This window comes from Cupressus sempervirens, chromosome 4 (assembly GCF_028749045.1).
Source record: "Cupressus sempervirens isolate cs-2001-9-10 chromosome 4, ASM2874904v1, whole genome shotgun sequence".
NCBI classification, from domain to species: Eukaryota; Viridiplantae; Streptophyta; class Pinopsida; order Cupressales; family Cupressaceae; genus Cupressus; species Cupressus sempervirens.
In genome coordinates, this window is record NC_143121.1 from 52359901 (window position 1) to 52383290 (window position 23390).

The following is a 23390-nucleotide window of genomic DNA, read 5'->3' on the forward strand; positions in this document are numbered from 1 at the left end:
CTCTGCATCTAAAGATGAAACTCATTCAGTTGCGATACCATTTTCATTCGGTCAGTTTTGGATGATGGACAATTAAAGCTAGAGAAGATACATACAAATGACAATCCAACGGATATGTTTACAAAGCTAGTGATAAGGGAGAAGTTGAATTCCTCTTCAACTTCAATTGGTCTTCTCGACTGAACAGAATAAACGAACAACAAAGTCTAGGGTGGTTTGCTATATTCTAGTGAGAGCTACAGGTTTAGCAGTGCTATGATCAATATCCAAGTGGGAGGTTATTGTTGTGGAGTCTAATCAGTCTCCAAGTGGGAGATTTTTGTGAAATGGAGCCCAATCAAACTTTGAAGTTTATTCGGTGTAGTTTTCTCTCCATATTATTTCTACAGGGGTTTGGGGAGACGAGGTCCTGGGGTAGTGCCCTAAGTGTGCTCCTTGTTGTAGTATAGGGTGGGGTTGAGGGGAAACACCCCCACGAGGGTTTTCATGGGCAGTGCCCCTGAAGCCAAAAATGCCCTTATATTGTAAAAGGCATTGGCTACTATTTTTTAAAAAAATTCTAGCCCTAATTTTGTAAGTGGCAAAAGCTTGTATAAAAAGGCTTAGGGTTAGGGATTTCATGATGAATGGTGATATTGTAACTTCTTGTGATGGTATTGAGCTGTAAGAGATTACGGATTGTAATCAAGTTGTAATCATTGGATAATAATAATACTGGACTTGTTGGTGGACGTAGCCCAGGGAGTGGGTGAGCCACATTAAATATTGGTGCCTTGTGTTCTCTTTTATGTGATATGTTATTTTCTGGTATTGGTTATATTTGCATGTAACTGTTATTTCTCTCTGAGGTTAATCCTAAGAAAGAGGACTTCTCCACTATATAATGTTGCAAAGAACCACCATTCCACAATGAGGTAGATATATTTATTTTCTGAAGCTCATATTATTCTTCTACATGACCAATTCTAAAGCATCTTCTACACCTGAAGGGAATCCCTTCATAATCCAACTATCAGGTCCAACCACCCTTACAAGAACTAAGTTTAGTCTTCATTGGTAGCCCCTTAGAAACATCATCTTCCACTAAGATATAGGAAAATGTGAAATGAAACACATCAAAAGAGTCCTTGTCCACCATCATTATGTCCTGGATAGCATTACCCAAAATCTTAAGAAGGGTGCCAACCCAAAGATAAGGGGGAGATTAGGGAACCTAACCAAAATAGGCATCTTCTTGGAAGATTCCAAAAGGGGGAAGAAATCAAGATGCCATGGTTTCATCATTAGCATGAAATGATCATACCAGCTAGAACAAATGATTACACAAAATCACATTTCCATCCACATCATTTTGAAAATTAGCTACAAAGAATCCCTTAGCCATAGGAAAGATATGAGTTGTACTAGTGATGTTGTGCTCCCAGTGTTGGAAGATCGAAGAGTCAAGCTACGGTAAGCTAGGCTGAAACCCCCAAAATCTATAAATCAAACAATGGGAAGAGAAGACATAAGCAACACCTTCAATTTTGGCTATCATCCTCTCATCCAAATCCACACCAATATGATTATGGATACGATAGGCGCCACATGCCATAGTTTCCTACACGTCAACATTGTATACTCCTACCAACAGGCATCGACGTACATCAATGTAGCAAGATGAGAGATGACAGAACAATCACCACAAGATAAGTACATCAATATAGAAGCAATCATACTAGCATGCAGCTTAGAAACCTCTGACACAATCTCAAAAACTGATTGAGGAGGTTGGGCCACACCCCACCTAGTAGCTTACATTGAAAATGCTATGGTAGAAGTGTTAGTAATCAAAGTCCACACCTCACAATTGAGAGGGAAGGTGAAACAATTGTGAGTAATAATTATAAATTTCAAATCTCTTAAACTAATCGCCAATCACAAATATAAAAATGCATAACAATATGAAAGCCAACACTATAACACAAGGATTTTTGTTCTCGAGGAAAAACCTATCAAGGGAAAGGCCCTAGTGGGATTGATGCCCATAAGATCATGCACTAGTATGAAAAATGTCCCTTTTAGAGGACCTCACCCTCTTAAGAGACAAGACAATACATTTAGTACATTTGTCCCTATTAGAGGACTAAGCCCCTATTATCAGGAGTTGATGAGAACAAAAGAACAAATGGCTTACTATAATAGCACACTGCTTAAAGAGAAAAGATTTAATCCACCTTCAAGAAGACTCGTTATCTAAGATATGAACGTTAAAGCCACCCTCAAGAATTAACAAATCTTAATGATGAACTAACTAATGACAACACATTTGTCTTAACACTTCTAATGAAGCATATTATGAATGATGCCAAATTCCACTCATACATCTTTTGAAAGCATCTAACAATCCTTTAACTCTACTCATATATTTAACATACAGGTTTGCACATTTAATAATCATTCCATACTATACCATACAAGAAAATTGTTTTCCTTTATATAAGTTACAACCAAGCAATTAGGTCAACATATTATGACTTCCCCAATGCACAAATAAATAAAGAGACCCATGTTAAGGCTTACATGCTTTCTAAAACAAATATATGATAGCATAAATCAAAGTACATGCCATGATTTATAAATAATGCTTACTACATTAATCAACACTCTACACCATCTTGTAAGCTACCAAAACAATATTAAACATGCTATATGCTAGCAATCATTCCAACATAAACCAAATAATCCAAAAATCCCAGAACATTTACCAATCCAAATCTTTTGTCATGTATTATGCTCACAAACCTTAACTCCAACTCACCAACATGTTATACCCAAAATACAACAACTACCTCTGGCATAGTTATATGTCACTAGCGTGCAACCAATCTTCATTAAACCAACTATACCTTCCTCGAACCAACACATAAAGAGTTGTGACCATAGTTATAAGGTCTACACTCATCCTACAACATATATCTAAGCTGACATACAAAATAATGACGTGCATGTCTGTATTGCCTTGATCAATAGCTTGTAACACACAAACTCTAGTCTGTCTAACTTCATTATGATATTATAGAACATATGTTGACATCAATGACAAATCATACGATCAAATCATCATGTCAACAACAATTCCAAGTTAACAATACTCAACAATCTTCCATATCGCTAACAAGAAGCACTAACCACAAGGCTCGAAGGAGTAACCACCTCAAACACAAAAAGTCTAACAAGCACAACAATAAACAATGACATTGAAACAATCGACACAAAGTGAGAACATTTGGCAAGAGCGGACGGATTTCAAATTATAGTAGGGGCAGGAGCCATCTTTGTTTTGTCTACTATGTGCTATAAAAATTGGAAGTTGATTGTGTTTTAGCTCATTATGTTGATGCATTTTATTATGAGTTGAGTAAATTTGGTTGGATAATTTTACTAATGAGATTTTGTGGTGGTTTTAGTAAAAGAGGAATGATGAGATATTCCAAGGCAAGAGGAGACATCTTACTGAGTTGAATAGAAAACTCATGTATTTGACCATTATGTTTCAAGTCTCAACTATATTGAGAATTCCTAAAAGATAGATTCATGATCATGTTGAAGGAGGGTGTAACACTACTTCATTAAACACATTAAATTATCTCACAAAGAGATGAAGCTCCTTGAGCAAATACTTGCAAGATAAGATCACCAAACTTGTGGAAGATAGATGTCAAAAAGGCATCAAATTGACATACAATTTGTCCCTATGGAGATTTATCCTTACTTAATAGTGCTGCCTTTAAGCACTTGTCCATTTGACAATGCAAAATGCAGTAACAACACTATAGTATCTTGGGACTAGTTGTCAATTTAACAAAATAATGTATTCTTGTATTTGATGTAAAATAATACTCGTTCTTTTTGCTTTTCATTATTCAGTGATCTATCTAAGCATCTTAAGAAGCATCTCTATATAACATATCTCTATTTTATAAACTGTTTATAATAGATTAAAGAAACGTTATTTCCTAGGATCCAAAAAAAAATAAACACAACACACTAATATTGTAAAGTAAGGTCCTTATTCTCTATATTCTATCATTTGTAAAATACACATATAATTCTTCCAATTATATTAATCTTCAACTAATTTGGAATTTTCAGTTCTGTTCGTCTAATAATATATTTTCCCAATACACGAAATTACCTTGAAGTTTTCCATACCCAAACACAACTTAAGATTACTTATTCTTATGTGGAATCTATCATCACTTATTATACTTTGTTTCTTTCTCATAAAAATCAAATACAATGCAAGAAGGAATATAAAATGATTTAACTTAATTAAATGTTGCTAAAATAAAATGTGTTTAATTTAGGATGTGATTGTGATTGTTGTTTCTATCATTTGGAAGCTAAGCTTTACATGATCTTTCTCGACTCTTTACTCCTCTCACTTTGTTCTAATTCTGTTTTTCATTCAAAATGTAACGAACAAAAATTTCCGGTAAGCCACAAGGAAGCTGCAATACTTTAAAAACTTTGGCAAAACTTGCTTACTATAATTACTATTTCCAAATTCAATAAATGAATTAATCTGTTTGTACTCTTTAGGTAGCAGGAATTGGACGGGAATAGGAAAATCTAAATACCCACATTCGTAAATTTGACTTTTGTTTGTAAAATACAAACTGGAATTAGAATTCTTCTCTCCTAATTTTACCCAAAAATGGGCATAGCGCTGTTCCCACAAAAAGGTGGAATAAGAATAGCTTATTCTTACTTCACTTTTTAATAAACCCAATTTGATGGGTTGTCGGGTCTTCAGCTTACAACTGACTTTGCCGTGGTGATTGCATTTTGGGAGGCTTACTCGGCCATATTTCCTCCGTTATTCAGTTGGTCAATCTTCCATTCCAGTTTTGCAGAGCATGAATCCTCACCTTGTTTTGGTTGCAGAGTACATATTTTTCTGCTTGTTAAGAAGCCCATTTGAACCATTTGAAATTTATTGGGACTTTTTATTTTCTGAATCTGATGGAATTGGGGTTTTCTATATAATGCAGGAAACTCAAAAGTCGAGACATTAACTTATTTTGTAAAGTATTGAAGTTTACTACCATTAAACACTCTGTGAATGCATTACATTCGCATTTCTTACTCACACACAAAATTTCAATATGATGAGATACTGAAATACAAGAGCTTTTGCACAAACTTTTACTTTTGGTAATTCATACAATACAAATTCCTATTAACTTGCTCTTTACATGAAGAAAATAGGACTGATAACGAAACCTTTTGGTTAGTAGAAAACCAAATCTCTTTTCTTCTCCACCTATTGTTCCTATATCTGATAGGACTAGATTTTACAATCTTCTCTGTACATATCTTGTAATGAGTTTTGGTAACTCCTCACTATGCTCTAATATTTCCACCATAGCCACACTCTTCCAATAACTCTTTATCCTGGCGCCAGTTCGATTTCACTTTGACACTGACCTGTCAAAACAAGCCACAAATTTTATTTGCAAAAGGATCATCTTTGAAACTGAACAAACACGAATGCATGATGACATTGAAATTAAATTTGAAACATAGGTGAACTGGTTCTGCATTAGCTTTTTGCATTAAATTTGAAAAATATAATATTTGTGTTGCATGTAATAAATGGAGAATTGGGAGAGGAAAAGTTCCCCTTGATGTAATACAGTGCCTAGTACAGAAGGCTGGCTCATCCTAACATCGTATAATCTATAATTTTATCCTCTACACAAATGACATATGCCCACCAAATATCATAACATTACTTTAAAAGCAGCAAGCTTTATGTAGGCAAACACAGTTTGTTATATAATATTATACAGTTAGAGCTAGTAACACACGTACAACTGTGTACACAAATCAAATGTTGGCTTCTTTTCTAAAATCTTATGCAAGAGACATGCCTAAATAGTGAATTCTCTTCTACAGTCAACAAAAAAAAAAAAATTATGGGAATGATGCCTACCTGATAATATTAAAATAGACAGCATTTTACCTGTTTCTAGAATTGTAAATAACTTCATATTTATTTTGTTAAAATCTAAAATACTCGCATAAATATATTTGAACAATTCAAAGAGCCTTAAACCATTGCTTGAACCCACTAAATGTTATAAGCATGGACCTGTCAGTCTAACAAAACAAGTAATCAAATAAAACAACCAGACTAATAGTAGTTGACCCTCTACCCTGTGAGATATAACCCAAGATTGTGTAACTTGGTGTACATGGGAGATATACAAAACCCGAAACTGTTACAGTTTATCTCAAGCAGCAATAGCAAGCGAACATTATTTGACTTGACTGTGATACAAATGATATTATTGTGGCATTCAAATACATGATTAATAGGATAATATTAGTAATTAAAATAAGAGAATCCTATACACAGTGATGGATTGTTGTAGGTTCCTATTTAATAGGTTGAATATTTCAACATACCCTATATTTTGGTTTCATATCTCTTCTCAACTACGAGCTCTGTATGAGAATAACATAAATAAGATTGACTTGCTGTGGAAAATATCTCCTACTTATCAATAGATAAGATTCGTTTGAAGAATTTAAACCAAATGCTTACCAGCCCCTTATTAATTTATTCATTTACCACACCATAATGCTTTCGATCCTATATTCCCAAGTTCTAACATTCTCCATCTCATTACATCATCTAAGACTTGGAGAGAAGAGTCTTCACATGTGGAATGGGGTATACACCGTTCCACATGCTTAGATCAAATTCATGAATTTAGACACACTAAAACTTAATCAGAAAATATCCATAATGCCTAAACCGAGATGCATCACAATTTATCAACACACCTTGTCAAGATGCGTAATTGTTCACTACAAAAGAACTCAGAGTACAAATAGGGGCTGCAACTATTTGCGCTAAGCAATACCAGAAATGACTTAACTACTTATCTTTGGGTGGGAATGAGCCCCACCTTGACTACTTTGAGTAGACTGGACATCACCAAATAGTGACGAAAACACTAGTAATGAGATGGTCACTTTCTTTGGCCTTAGTCTCTTTTTTTGTTATCTTTCGACTGTAAATAGTGAGCTCAAAACTAAAAGTTGTACTCTGACCTCCAAACTTTGTCATTCAGACAGGTTTATCCAAAGGGTCTTGTAAACCACAAAATGCAACAGCTCTGAGAGTTGATGTACCAGTGATTTCCATGGCAACTACAAAATACTTTTGATGCTTGGATCAGTGAGTCACCTTTTTACCCCCTTGTCAAAATGTCTATTTGAGTGTCAAGTTTCACTGATGATGCTCCCAGTTAAAGAAATAAAAGGAAATGGAAAATTCCAATTTGATTTGTTCATTGTAACAAAATTCTGGATCAAAGTTATGAATATAATATTTATAGAAACACTAACATTTTAGCTCTCTAAAACCATAGAAGCTGGTGCAGAATCTTTTTACAATGTACTTCACAGTGACTGGGTCACTGGACAATCTTTTAGAAAACTTTGTAAACAAGCTCAACCCAATTAATTAAGATTAGTTTGATCTCAGACTCCCTAGCGAAGTAAATTCTCTAGAAACCACATACACTCTTTATCTTAATTGCTTTATAAACTTTGTTAATTTTTAAGAAGGCCAAAAACTAAATTTTAATAAAACTATAACTATTCAAACTTAATAATCACAGATCAATGATATATGTCAATTTTCTCGAATTCCAATTGCTGAGCCCTTCCTTATTCTGCTTGCAGCTGCATTTTCCAAGTTCAAAACCACAGTTACAAAGTCTTCCCAGTCCCAAGGTGGACAGTGCTAGCCGAGGCTGGAGGCCTGGGAATTGAGTAATCAGTGAGTCTGGTCAGACTTGCTGCCAGGTTTGCCAAACTCAGGAAGTCCTCCTAGGAAGATTCAACCCCTTGGCAATAATGTCAAAATCAGCCAAAAACAATTGAATTTAAGCAAAAACTAGCAAACTGAGTGAATGCAGCCAGAGCAGATTAGTATCAATCATCTTGTTGAAGTTAGCTTCAGGAGGCTTACATATCTAATTCACAATGATGTCTCAAGTAATACGAAGTATTATTTGAGACATTATATTATAATTTATCTGATACTGAAAATATAATTAAATTATAAATAATAATTATATTATATAATTACCATATTAGTAATTATATTATATTATATTCATTATTGATAATATAATTATTATACCATAATATGATTATTATGGAAAAGTGGTGTCTCTTGTTGAAGGGGCACCAACCACATATATGAAGGAATGGGTCCTCCTCCAAGGATTGAATAAAGAATTATAAAAATTATAAAATAATCTGAAATTTAACCAATCTATGCATCTAAAGAAGTATATGATGCATTTGAAAGACCTTGCAATTACATGGAGCAAGCCACAATCAATTTGAGGCTAATTTGATGAATCATTTTCCTATTTTCAATCTTTTTTTTCTTCATTTCTTCTCTTCTTTTTTTCCATTTCACATATTTTATTCATCTACCTTTGTTGTTCATTACATTTTAGATTCAAGGAACAAGAAAATAAAAGAATTGTCATTCCACTATAAAAAAATTTGTATTTTCTCTCTTTTTATGACCAAACTCCTAGCTGTTTTTTTCTTAATGTTTTATATATGTTTTGCCAAGTTTTCCTAGAAAACCTTATATTCATTTTGCCCTATTCTTGTTCCCTTATGTAGTTTTTCTATTCTTTTCTCTTTTTATGAACATACCCTAGCTGTTTTCTGATTTATATCTTTTTTTTAGTTGCAAGTCCTTCGTTTTTTCTAATTTTGTATCTATATTTTAGTTGGAAACTTTTAAAAAATACTAATTTCTAATCTTAGTTTTTTTAAAAATACTAATTTCTAATCTTAGTTTGTTAAAAACCTTATTTAGTTTTCCTTGATTTCTAATTGTGTCATACTTCAAATTTATAAATTGTTGTATGTCAAGTATGGAAAAGACCCCTATTGGAAACAAAATAAATGGGAGTTGGTTTACAAATATTGCATAATGGAAATTAGTAGGGGAAGAATTAATTGATTGAAATATCACCTCAAACAAAAGCGATGCCAAGATATTACTTCAAGTACAATTACACCTCTTGATGTTATGTGCATGATACAAAGTCAACTACAGACTTTTGAGCAACAAAAAGAACTAAAAAGGAGCAAAGAAAAGAGACAATATCCACTCATGCAGAGTCTCAATTGTTATTTTCATTGGTCTGTTAGTTGTGTGTATAAAAATGGATAATTAAGTAGAAGATTTACTCTTCCTTTATACCTATCGGTGGTGACCCTTCACCAAGGGTTGCAATGAATTGGCTCATATAAATATACAATAATCATATTATTAATATAATTAATATATTATTAATATAATTATACTATCACAATCTTTGTGTTATCTATGTCGACCTGAAAGAATCTAACTACAAATACAATAACATTAACACTCCCTCTTAGCTAGGGAGGAATCATTCTCGATATCTAAGTTACGTAGTGATATCCATCATGGCTACAATCAGGATGGGTCTATCATGGCTACTCCCATGAATGGAAATGCAAATGAATGCAAATAGGCATCATGGAATCACTCAGTGTGATATTGTCATCTCATCATGATGTTCGCCATGGCTACTCCCACAGGATGAACGAACACAAGTGCAAAGTCATGGATTCTCTCACATGACATCCACCATGGCTACTCCTCGAGGGTGGGACAAGGACTTTCACCTCAAACTTCTACCTCAAAAAGAAAAATGCATTAACAAGGGTTTACACCTCAAACTTCTCCCTCACATAGAAAAATGTATTAACAAGAGTTTGTTCCTCAAACTTATCCCTCACAAAGAAGAATGCATTACAGTACAACTCAAGAATTCACTAATGTTGAGACTCCCTCTTAGCAAGGGCTTTGCTATCCATAATTCCACACTTGTCTCAAAAATGCACAAACTTCACTCTAGCAAGGGGCTTGGTGAAAATATCATTTGTTTGATCATTATTGTTAATGTACTGCAACTGAATAGCATTCCTTTACACCATATCTCTAACAATGTTGGATCTCCATATGCTTTGATCATGAAATACAAGGCTGGAGTCTATATCACTCTTGATGAATACCAGGTTCACCAAGTGCCTTCCAACCTACATAGATGGGACTCTATCCCATGAATCATAGTCCTCAAATTGCTACAGTTTTCTACTCACTAGAGTAACTATATCAAAATGGTCTACTCTCTCTAAACCAATATACCAAGATCCTTGGAAATTAACTAAAGAAAATCATCCAATCACTCCATCTGTCACGGAAGCATACCATGCTCACATAGTCCCCAATCATGGAAGATATCTTGCTCCAAAAGACTATTATCATCTGGCAAGATCCACATACTGTTGAAAGTGCTAGATATAAGACCACCTTGGACATCATGTTGTAAAGATCAAGCCCTAGACCAAACACGAATATTACCATCCTGATATTGAACAAAATCCCCTTGCAGTCTTCTCCCTCTCACTAAGAGAGCCCTTTTGTCTCAACTTTCTTTTGTAATCCTATATGCTATCATCACCTGCACAAATGCCAAGACAACACATCATTCTTCTTTTCCTCACACCGATACTCTCTTCTACTAACAAATGTTTGTGAAACACTAATGCGATAAGAAGGCATGCAAGAAACATTACCACTTTTCATGGTTGCTTCTTCTAACTTATCAAGCCTTCTGCATTCAAGTGCAATTTCCAGATCCTGTTGAATCTTGTCATCCATTTGTCCAACATCCTTTCTACGATCAACTCTAGAAGCAGCTCTACAATTGTAAGCCCAATGGATTCATTGAAAATTCCTGTTGCATAGTGTAACATTGTATATCCATGTAACAACCAATTCCCAAGCCTTTGCTAACAACTATCATAATATTGACATAGTTAATTTCCAGATTCATGATCATGAGAAGACAGTAATAACAATTATTTTACATGTTCATATGAAAGAGATTAATGGTTAAAATCAATTTAACTGAAATATCTTAACTAAAAATTGAAGGAGTATTCAATCAACAAATATTATGAATATAATTGTTGTCATAACCAACTATTACTTAATGGTAAGAGAGACCTTTTCTACTAATAAAGATACATACCTTTCGTAATCACATGAAGACAGTTTTACAAATATTTTACAGATTTAGATGGAAGAGAACCAACCGCTATAACCATAGTTACACTGCCCTACGAGACAGGGGGACAACGGGACGGGGGGACAAGTTTCCAAGACAGGGGGACAAAGGGGCCTTGATTTGGGGACAGCGGGGTGACAGGGGGAGCAAGGGTGTATATACTATACATATGGTACTTAAAATTCTAGTTATGAAAATATGTACTACAATTATACAATATAACTTGATATAATCATATAAAGATGTAAAAAACAGTAAACTTAAACAATAAAAATTGAACATTGAACATTGCATTGAAGTTTTGAACTAGAACATCATGATTCATGATCAAATGACAAACAAACAATGAACATTGACATTGAACATCAGCAAATATTAGTCTATATATTAGTCTTCAGATCAATAGTATGAGTATCTAAATTCTACTATCTAAAAGTAATCAATGATCATATGAGTCATGACATAAAGATGATTACAATAAGTAGCATGTGTCATGAATCATGATATCAAAATAAGTATATAATATTATAATGCAAACAAACACTACAAGTCTCCCCGCACCCACAATAAAGGAGACTCTATCATGTCCCCCCGCAATAAAGGAGACTTTGTCGCATCCCCCACACCCACACACAAGAGACGTCTCATCGTCTCCGGCAAAGGTGGCCCTCTAAGTGGCGCCGCCCGAAATGTCAAGATGTTGTCCCCCCATCTTGGGGATGTCCCCATCTCCGAGATGGCCCAGTTTTTTTTTTTGGGGAGGGGGGGCATCCCCAGGTTACACTAGCTATAACCAAATAACTAAGAAGAAGATAACTAATTAAATGGTATCAACCATCTAATATATCTTGAACTTGACAATGCAAATTCATAAAGTAAAATACCCGTTATTAGAAGGTATTTGAATGCAGATCATATCTCTGTCTTGTGCAAGTCTTGGCACTTGGTGGAGAGGAGAAGCATTGCCAAGGGCTTAACCTCCCAACTGTGGACCCTTGAGTATCCCCACACCTAAGTCACAAGGTTCAAGTTCGAGTTCGAGTTCGATGACTATGAAGTTTGACAAGTCAAAAAAAAAAAAAAAAAATTGACATTAAATTCGCCTTATGTAATTTAAAAATATATATATTATTCTTATATGTTTGAGTTTCATTCAAAGAACTTTTCACTACAAAACTACAAGATAAAACATCTCTCCATATCCAACAATATATCCAATAAATAATCAAAATAGTTTGACATTACAAAATAGAGATAAATAATCATAATAATATTTATAGTTCACAAAAAAAAGACTAATAAATATTTTCAATTTAAAAATTATAAAATTTCAGTATATAATAATAAATATGTATCGTTTAGTATGTGGAAAAAGTAACAATTTTAAAATTCACAAAATTAAAAATAATATATAAAATTTGTATAATGTTTTAAAGTTTACAAAATAAAAATATATATATAATTTATATTATAACAAATTAAATTGAAGTAACATAATTAATCAGAAATGATAACATAAATTAAAATGTCTATAGATCTTATGGAAATATTTTGATTGTAATAATTTTATAAATCAAATAACAATAACGTAAATGAAAATGAATTATATTCATATTTTAAAAATAAAAAATAAAACAAAATGACAATCTTATTAAAATAAAACCTAAACCTAAAAACACATATAAGTTTATAATTAATAAAATCCCAATACAAGACAAAGGCGAAAGAAAGGAAGTTGCAAAGACAAGTCGCTACAGCAGATTGAGGAGTTGCAAAGACAATGGATCCAAAAATAGAGACACAATTTTGGCAAACAACCAAGCACAGCTGAAAGAGTTGTTGTCAATGCTAAGAAAACACAGATGAAGTCTAGGCACCGTTGCTCACCAAAGCATAGTCTAAAGCCCTAGCCATCGCTGCTCACGAAATCAAAGACAAAAGCCCTAGCCGTCGCTATCTGTAAACTATTGGTGCATTCTCAGTATGCACATGGCTTTATTTATAATGAAAAATTGATCAAAAATCCTAATCATGGGGTGATAAAATACTATTTTTGTAAGACGACATCATTTTACCTGTCCGTACGAATTTTGGACAAACTTTAATGAATTTCTTTTGGTTTTGTGGGGTTCGCCGAATTTCGAATTTGAAGCCAAAAATTCAGCGAACCCTGTGGCTTAGCCCCACACAATCTCTACAAAGAAAGGCCCTCCCTACCCTAGAATTAGGCCTAGGACACTATTATCTAAACACTGATGTAATGTTCTGAAGGCGATCTCTTTCAGGAGGTGATCTTCATCTAGAGGTGTTTTTGTCCGGAGGTTTCTTCTGTCTGTAGGTGTTTCTGTCCGAAGGTGTTTTCTATTTGGAGGTGACTTATGTCCGAAGGTGTTTTCATCTGGAGATGTCTTCTGTTCGAAGGTGACTTCTGTCCAAAGATGTTTTCATCTGGAGGTGTCTTCGGTCTAGAGGTGATTTCTATCCAAAGGTGTTTTCTTTTGTCTTGAGGTGAGGCAGCTTGTATTGTCTGTATGGTATAAATGCAACAATGTTGTATGGTGCACAAAATGGGAGGTGTTGCATGGAGAATGGAAAGAGAATACAAACTTATATGCAAATAATATTAGAAAACCAAATTCGTCAAATAAATGCCAAGCATGAAGAGATATTGAATATAGAGAACCTCCAATTAATACTCACAGACAAAGATGATTCTCCAATTTGCCAGATCCAAGCAAAGTATTACAAGCGACGAAATAGGGTGAGGGTTGAACCCCACTGAAAGCGAAATAGCCAAGTAGGGTGTAATATTCCTCAAGGTAGACTTTCCTTTTGAAAGTCAAAAAGGCAAAATAAAAATTAATTATTTTATATTAGTTTCAATTCATAAATCTATTGAACATGTATAAAATAATTAATAATTAATTACCCTTAGTAAGTATTTAATAACATTAAGTTTATTTTATAATAAGCTTTTTAATGAATAATCCAACTAAATTAGTTGACTATTTACGGGATTTCCATTGTTTAAATAAGGCAATGGCTTTTGGAGGATCATCGAAGACTTGGATGAGAAGAATTTAATTAATTGTTGTGATCAATAGAACTAAGTTCCTTTCCTCAGGACAACCAGCCTGGCCTAGTGGAAGCATAGGGAATAATTGTTGAATGTCGGGTTTGAAGTTGATGGACATGATGAAAAACAAATAGTAGTCGTAGTTCCAGTTTAATACGGCTATTGTAGATTGGGGAAGAAATTACGGCAACTATTTTGTCTAGTGTGACTAGAGACATCAGGATACCCGAGTATATCATTGGTTAGAAGTTACAAGGAAAACTCAAAGGTGGAAAATGCACGCTACAGAGAACACACGAAAATCATCTTTATTAGCCAGATTCATGGGCCGGAGGCAAAACAAATTATGGATACAGTTGAAGTTATTTGTAACAATTTAGGCACCATCCAAATAAGTCACATGTCTGCTTGAACATCCAAATCCAGCGGTGGTAATGGAAAGCCAACATTGAAAACTTAGAGCATGGCAAGGAAGCAGTAATTCACTATATTCGGGGCAAATCTTTTATAAATGAAGCAACTTCTTTAGTTCTGAATTACTATTCACTGTACAAGTGCAATACTAATTTGAATATTTTCCAATAATTTCTGATATTATATTTTACCAAGTTATGATGCTTTTGTTATACGCTTGAAGCATTCAATAGAGGCAAAGAATTTTCCTGGCTATAATTTACTTCAACAGTAAACTAGAAGCATTCAGAATAAAATATTGGTAATTTTTGTATGTCTACATAGCTGTTTATTTTCAAATATATGCTCGGGTTTTTTACATAGGGAAGATCTTCCCCTCCTGAAATGGAAAACAATCCAAAACTCCAACAAGAATTTGCAAATACAAAGAAATAATCCAAATTACATACTAACAACTGTTGAAGTACAACGACTGGAATGAGATCAAACCAGGCAAGTTCAAAATTAAATGGGTCGGGTCGTACCAGATTCGGGAACTGGGCGATAATGGAGCAATAAAACAATGGATGCTAGACAGAAAGGAAGTATTTGATGTAGTGAATAGGTCAAAGTTGAATGTCTGCCATGAAAGAAGTAACGCACCTCCGTGGACGAACAACTGAGAGAAGAAGACTGTAAGTGTTGTATATATGTAAATATTGTACATAGTTGTTAAAAAAGTGAAAAAAAAAAGAGTGAGAAGTCACCGTACGGACTTCCCAGGCCCGTACGGCTTTTACCAACTCTCCACCATACGGATTTTATCATATTGATGCACTGTACGATTTCTTTAGAAGGCTACCGTACGGTTTTAACAGAAGGATGCCACTATACGATTTTTAAAGGTGCCACCATACGGTTCTAAGAGACAATTGCTACGTAGTCCTATACGGATTTGTGGAGACATTGTACGATTTTCTAACAGCGTACGGATTTCTTGTTAGTAGGCATCGTACGGATTTCGGGTTCTAGCCACTGTACGGATTTTCAGTATAACTTTGTGTACAGGTTATGAGGTCATCATGGTGTACGGATTTTGCATATCATGGCATATGATTTTTGCATAATACGGTGTACGAGTTTTGCATAAATGATAAATATGGCATATGGATTTAGCATACGGCTTCTACATGACATTGCATTTGGATTTTGAAGTTAGAGGATATTGCGTACAGACTTTGAAGGTTATTGTTGCTATCACAGTGCGGATTTAGAGATTAAGCTGAAGAATAAGTAGTCTTAGTACAGATTCGAAGGATAAGTAAGAACAAGAAATACTTGATGTGTCCGACTTCTCCTGTAGCTTGGATAGGCAGCGCAGAAGAAAGGTGAGAGGAGGTTTTCTCCAAAAAAAAAAAACATCAACAAATCAAGAATGCTCAGAATGAATGATGGATGATGCCAAAGGAAAGAGGAAGCATTAGTAGTTGCTAGAAAGAGTGTAGAATCAGAAGTAAATCACAGAAATAGTGTGTTCCATGCAGTTTTGTGTGGGTTTCAGAGTGCTAATTTGGTCTTGGCGGTGAGGGGCACTGCCCCTTGACCTCGCCGGGGGCGTTGCCCCCTAGACTCTCAGTCGTTGCGGATATCAATCGTGGGAAGTGTGACCAGTTGATGAGACTTGGACTTGCTGCAAGCATAGTGTGCCAAAGGTGAAAAGATCTACGGAACAAGCATTTCGAGAGGGGTGTTACACTTGGAGTAGGTGTTGGCTATGAAGTTGTCTTAGTGGATGCAGGGAGAGCTCGGGAGGAGTTGATCATCAAGTTGAAGGCAGTACAGCGACACTTGGCTCAGGGTACCTAAGAGTTGGAAGCAGAGAAAGAAACACAGGTGGCTATCAAGGTCAGTTTGATTAATGGACAGTCTTGTGTTAGCAGAGGCTATAGATGCATATGGGTTGGAGACCAGTTTGCTGCAGGCACAGAACGAATGTGAAAGTGATGTGACAGAAGCAGATTTATCTTGTTGTAGTTAGTCAGTTAATGTATTTTGTTTTGTAATTGTCATCCGGAGACGACTTTTTCTTTGGGGGGGATGATGTCGTAGGTAAATAGTGTGTAGTCGACGGGTCTCGTTAGGAAGGTTCTTGTTATGTAGCCGACAGACCCCTTCGGGAAGGTTCTTGTATGTAGCCGACGAGTCCCTTCAAAAAGGTTTTTGTTATGTAGCTGACGGACCCCTTCGGGAAGGTTCTTCGGAAAGTATTTATACACCCTTCGGAATTATTGTAAATCATCATTCAAGCATAATGTAATGTCTTTGACAAATGCAAATAATCTAAAGAATTTTGCTATTCGTATTCCATTGTCTGTATGCGTTCATTTATTTTACCTGTACGGTAAACAACTACTTAAATGTTGCACATAAATCCCCCTTCTAATAAAACTCTTGAGGATTTACAAAAGAGTGCTGACACGGCCAACACCTATGGATAATTAATAAACAATGGGCCTCTTTATTAAATAATTAAAGGCCCAAATAATATTATTTAAATTTTTGGACCGTTAATTATTTAAAGTTTTTTATTGAAATTGGGGACATTACAACTGAGCATCCTGGGGTTAGAGTGTCAACCCACCACTCAACTTGACAACAAGACTTATATAGTGGACTGCCATGAGCTGACTCAGTTGATCTAGATTGATTACATTCTTTTCTTGTTTACTGATTCTATTCTCTTTGTCATGCAGGGTTAGCCTGCTTATTAATGGTTACAGATTCACTCCCTTCATCTTGATCTTACTAGTAATCCTTGATGAATCTCTATGCATAAAGATCAAAGCATAGTTTTATCACAGCCATTTACATCCTCCCAATCTAGGCTTATGACTTTTCAAAAAGATTCATGTTATCTGCAACTTAATTGCTAGTTCTCCTTGAGAGTGTTGTCCCTTATCTCAGAGACATATGGGGAATGTCCCTGTATAAGCTTGCACTGGAATGGAATTCCGTATGAAACACGGTTCTAATATGAAATCAGTAGTATGAAATTAATATTCTCCAATGAAATTAGCATTCTGATATGAAATCAGTATTCAAATATGATATCAATATTCTGATATGATATGAGAGCAATATTCTACTATGAATTCAGTATTCTGATAGGATAGTAGTCTTCAAATATGAAAATCAATATTTAAAAAATAAAAATCAACAGTTTAGGTTGGAACTTGATCTTCAATACTTATACTAATGTACAACCATCATGAGGAACAAAAGATACATCTTTCAGATTCAGTTTAAAGATTTCCCTTTTTCATTTCAGAAAAAAAATGCACAACCTAGCAATGATCACCGCCTCCTGGCTGTGCAATCATTTACTTGCACTTGCAGACTTTGAACTCGCAATAGTGGATACTCACAACACTTGCAGCTAATAAATACGCTTCTGTAAAGAGAGGTTATTGCACAATGTAATTATGGAATAGGGTTGCGATCAATGCAAATCACAAAGCTATTGTGGCCGAAAATTGGATGCAATAACAGAGCTATCACGACTGGGAAAATGAATGTGATAATAAAAATATCATGGCTGGGAAAATGAATGCAACAACAGAGCTATCGTGGTTGGGAAAGATGGCAACTCAGAGCTTCAATGCTTGGTAATTAATGTGGTATTGAGGGTGCCTTTGGTAATGAACTCACTGCATATATATTTGCTTCTTCAGCATACTTGGTTATGGTAAGAACAATGAAAGGGTGGTTGAGAGAGTTACAAATGAGAGAATAAGTCATCGGCACATGCGGCACATATAATATTAATCTTAGTCATTGTGGTGACATAAGGCTTGATGAGACAATTGGCAAAGTGGCCGCTCATGACATAATATTAAGAACATAGCCAAGGTTCAATGTTGAATCCAGAGCTCTATTACCATAAACCCCTTTTCCCGGGCCTTAGCTAACAACTATCATAACATTGACATAGTCACTTTCCAGATTCATGATCATGAGAAGGCAATTATATCAGATACTTTAAATGTTCATATGAAAGAGATTAATGTTTGTTAAAATCAGTTTAACTAAAATATCTTAATTAACAATTGAAGGAGTATTCAATCAACAAATATGATGAATCTAACTGCCATCATAACCAAACATTATTTTATGGTAAAAGAGACCTTCTCTGCTAATAAAGATACGTACCTATTATAATCACATGAAGACAGTTTTACAGCTGCTGTACATATTTAGATGGAAGAGAACCAATGGCTATAACTGAATAACTAATTAAACGATATGAACCATCTAATATATCTTCAACTTAAAATTGCAAATTCATAAAGTTAAATGTCCATTATTAGAAGCTATTTGAATGCAGATCATAATTTTGTCTAGTGCAAGTCTTGGCACCTTGTGGAGAGGAGAAGCATTGCCAAGGGCTTAACCTCCCAACCGTAGACCCTTAAGTATACCCGCACAATCTCTACTGAAAAGGCCCTCCCTACCCTGGGATTAGCCCTGGGACACCACTGTCCAGCCACTAAGCATGCTAATGCTAGAATGTCAACCCACTACTTGACTTGACTACAAGACCTACACAATGGACTACCATGAGCTGACTCAGTTGATCTAGATTGATTATATTCTTTTCTTGTTTAGGGATTCCATTCTCTTTGTCATCCAGGGTTCGCCTGCTTATTAATGGTTACCAATTCACTCCCTTCATCTCGACCTTACTAGTCATCCTTGATGAATCTCTGGGCATGACATTCTAGGCATTGTTTTATCACAGCCACTTACATCTCTGCGCAATCTGGGCTTATGACTTTCCAAGAAGATTCATGTTAGTTGTAACTTAATTACTAGTTCTCCATAAGAGTGTTGTCCCTTATCTCGGAGACATGTGGGGAATGTCTCGGTATAAGCTTCCACTGGAATGGAATTATTTATGAAACACAGTTCTAATATGAAATTAGTGTTATGAAATTAATATTCTACAAAGAAATTAGCACTCTTTAGGTTTGTCGAAAGTTTATTGGAAAAGTGAGATACTGAGAGGGGAGGGGGTGAATTAGGATCACTTAAACTTTTATCCTACAAAGCAAATAACAACTCAACTGCATTCACCACTTAATCCATCTCATATCTAGATGATGAATAGCATAACCTTAAACCTGAAATACTGAAATAAATCTAACTATTCATCACATCTATAACCTTAAAATTAAACACATAGCACAAGATTTTGGTTACCCAGCAACCCTCCAAGGTGAAGATAAAACTGAGGTGGGGATGACACCCACAAATCTTCACTACTGATTAACAAAGTTCGCTTATTAGGGCTACAAATTTGATCACTTCTAATGATCTACCTTGTGAGGAGTATGCCTTATTAAGAGCTTTACAAGACTATTAAATCTACCTTGATTAAAGGATTCAAAACTTACAATGAAGTAACCACTCTGTTAGGAGATTTACTTAGGCCTATTCGGACCACTCTGTTAAGAGATTTACCTAGATTCACTTGCTAAAATGTATCAATACCTGATCCTTTGGTTTGCACTCACAATGTTGATTACGGATCTTCTCTTTCCACTCCCTAATCTGATCTCCTATCTGATATATCTTTTCCCCGCTCTTCAGTCGGTCACTATGCTCTGTTACTTCAAAACTTCGCTTGTAGCCTCCAAAATGCAATTCCTTCACATATTCATTCACAACACTTCACATTATCTTGAAATAAGGTTTGGATCTGCCCGAAAATAGACATCAATAGAGTCTTCTAGAATATAATCAACAATCTGAATGCTTTCCTTTTGCCTCTTAATCTGATTGGTTAACTTTCCTTCATAGGGATCTGTGATCCATGCCACAACGCATAACAAACTTTGTAACAAACTCTACAATCATTAAATGTGGTTTACATGTTGTCCTAAAACGGTTTACCTCATAATTTATGCCATTTCAAACATTCTTGTTTAAACAGTGTTACTCGGCTAATACAATTTCTGATGCTCAGTATTAACTATTATGCTTGCTGACACTCTGCCTCAACTAGCTCAGCTCCTTCTATATGACCCAACACATTCACTCTACTTTACTCAGCATTCACTGAAGTCGGCTTCCATAGGGATACTTGGTGACCATAGACTTGCTTTGCTCATATAGAGTTCGGCATATACAAGATTATTTACAACTCTAGCAAATGCATAACTTGGCCTATATAGTGACTCGATCACAGTGATGATCGACCAACTCTGTCTTCTATGTGACTAATTGTATGACACTAATAGACAACAAAATTAAAGAGATCAACAATGAAATTAATATTCAGTAATGAAATTAGCACTCTCATATGAAATCAGTATTTGAATATGATATCTATATTTGATATGGGTTCATTATCTTGATATGAAAGCAATATTCTGCTATGAATTCACTATTTTGATAAGATATTAGTATTCAAATATGAAAATCAATTTTCAACAAAAATAAATTCAACCGTACACATTGTAACTTGATCTCCAATACTTACACTAGTGTACAACCATCATGAGGAACAAATTATATATCGTTCAGATTTATTTTGAAGATTTCCCTTTTTCATTTCAGAATTCAACGTCCTTTTATTTAATTGGAAGACCATTAAAAAAAAATGCATAACCTAGCAATGATCACCGCCTCCTGGTTGTGCAATCATTTCCTTGCACTTGCAGATTTGAACTCCCAACAGTGGAGACTAATGACACTTGCAATTAATAAATATGCTTCTATAAACAAAGGTTCTTGCACAATGTAACTATGGAATAGGGTTACGATCAATGCAAAATCACAAAGCTATTGTGGCCGAAAATTGGATGCAATAACAGAGCTATCGTAACTGGAAAAATGAATGCAATCAAAGAGCTATCATGGCTGGGAAAATGAATGCAGTAACATAGCTATCGTGGCTGGGAAAGATGGCATTTCAAATCTTCAATGCTTGGTAATTACTGTGGTATCGAGGGTGGCTTTGGTAATGAGATCACAACATATATATTATGCTTGGTTATTTTTTGAAGTCGAAACTACCATAGCATATAATCATCATAACAATTGACCAATATTCCATTTTTCATGAAATCATATCAAATAACCAACTCTTCATTTTCTTATGAAACGATAAGGAATAACTAATTTAACCAATCATTCAACTTCGCATGAAACCTCAACGACTATAAAGGAACATTTAAAATTGAGCCAAGAATTGGGATATAACAATCCATTTTTACAATTTGTTGCAGAGGGCCATACACCTCTATATGAGCCATTGAAACAAATTACATCGTCTACCGCTCAAACAAGACAGGCACTTAAAATATCAGGCTTGTCTTACAGTCGAGTAGGTGAAACCCTAAAATCTCATCAAATCACTTTAAATTGGAATGTAATTTTCCCAAGATGATCTTAGCCCAAAGGCAATGTCAGTCTGAAAAGGATCTCAATCTGAAGGGAAACTTGACCCGAAGGAGAACTTGATCCGAGGGAAAACTCGGCCCAAAAAGAACTCCGTCTGAAGGAGAACTCGATCCGAAGGAGAACTTTGTCTGAAGGAGAACCCGATCCGAAGGAGAACTCTGTCTGGAGGAGAAATCAATCCAAAGGAGGACTTGGTTCGAAGGAGGACTCCATCCAAAGGAGAACCCGGTCCAAAGGAGAACTCTATCCGAAGGAGAACCTATGCCAAGGGAGAGTTCAGTCCGAAGGAGAACTCGAATTGAAGGAAATTACTCGAGGGACAGCACCCCAGGGAAAGTACCCAAGGGAACGTACCCAAGGGAAAGTGCTTGAGGGAAAGTACCCAAGGGAACATATCTGAGGAGAACACCTAAGTGGCTGACGGAAAGCTCTGTTGCCACAGTACTATTTGAGGAATGTGTTGAAGGGAGTGATTTGGAGATGCCGAGGGATGATATGATTCACTAAATGCACCACATAATAGTCAGACATGGAAGCACACGCCAACACAGAGATGTAACAATTTATAGCCAAAACCCAAAATATTATATTTGCAAAACAAAGATGGTGCTCCAAATGTGTCTAATCCAAAGCAAAGAAATACAATGAATGGAATAGGGTGAGGGTCGATTCCCATGGAAACTGCAAGAGCCAAGTAGGGAAGATCTCTCACTTCTAAAATGGCGAACAACACGGAACTCCAATAGGAATTCGCATACAATAAAATAATCCAAATCGCATACCTAAAACAACCTATACAGTGGCCTTAAAATGGACTTTAGGGAAGCTTCCCGAAAGATTACAAAAATGTCGACAGGCTGACAAGTTACTAAAAATATAAAATAAAGAGTGGCCCCATTTATTAAGTAAATCGATTAATTAAATAAGTCCTTGTGATATTATTTTATTTTTAGGACCATTTAATTAATTAAACCTAATTATATATTTTATTAAAAAATTGGGATATTACAAATCCTCGTCATCCAAAGATTGCTTCTACTCAAGCAATTCGCTATCCAATCCACACCATCAATTCCTAGATCCCAAATCAAATGCACACATAGAGCATGTGAGTTGACATCAAACCTCTGTTGCAACACACACTCATCCAACTTTCACTACATCACTCTGATGTAAACATTGTCGTATTCTTCGCTATGATGCCAATGATGCTAATCAATGACATCCTTTACGTTGTCATGTTCAAAAATCAATCTTGGTAT

General features: G+C 35.2%; 1 protein-coding gene across 3 annotated transcripts in view; it reads right to left on the reverse strand.

Annotated features, from left to right (window-relative positions):
- Window positions 1-5061: 5061 nt before the first annotated feature.
- Window positions 5062-23390, reverse strand: part of LOC149559894 (GTP-binding protein Era-like protein) — a 215048-nt gene continuing 196719 nt past the window's right edge. For all 3 annotated transcript variants that reach the window (XM_089824353.1, XM_089824352.1, XM_089824354.1), the window contains one exon: window positions 5062-5472. In XM_089824353.1, coding sequence (XP_089680479.1) covers window positions 5389-5472 — 84 coding nt within the window. In that variant the 3' untranslated portion in view covers window positions 5062-5388. The remainder of the gene's footprint in view (window positions 5473-23390) is intronic.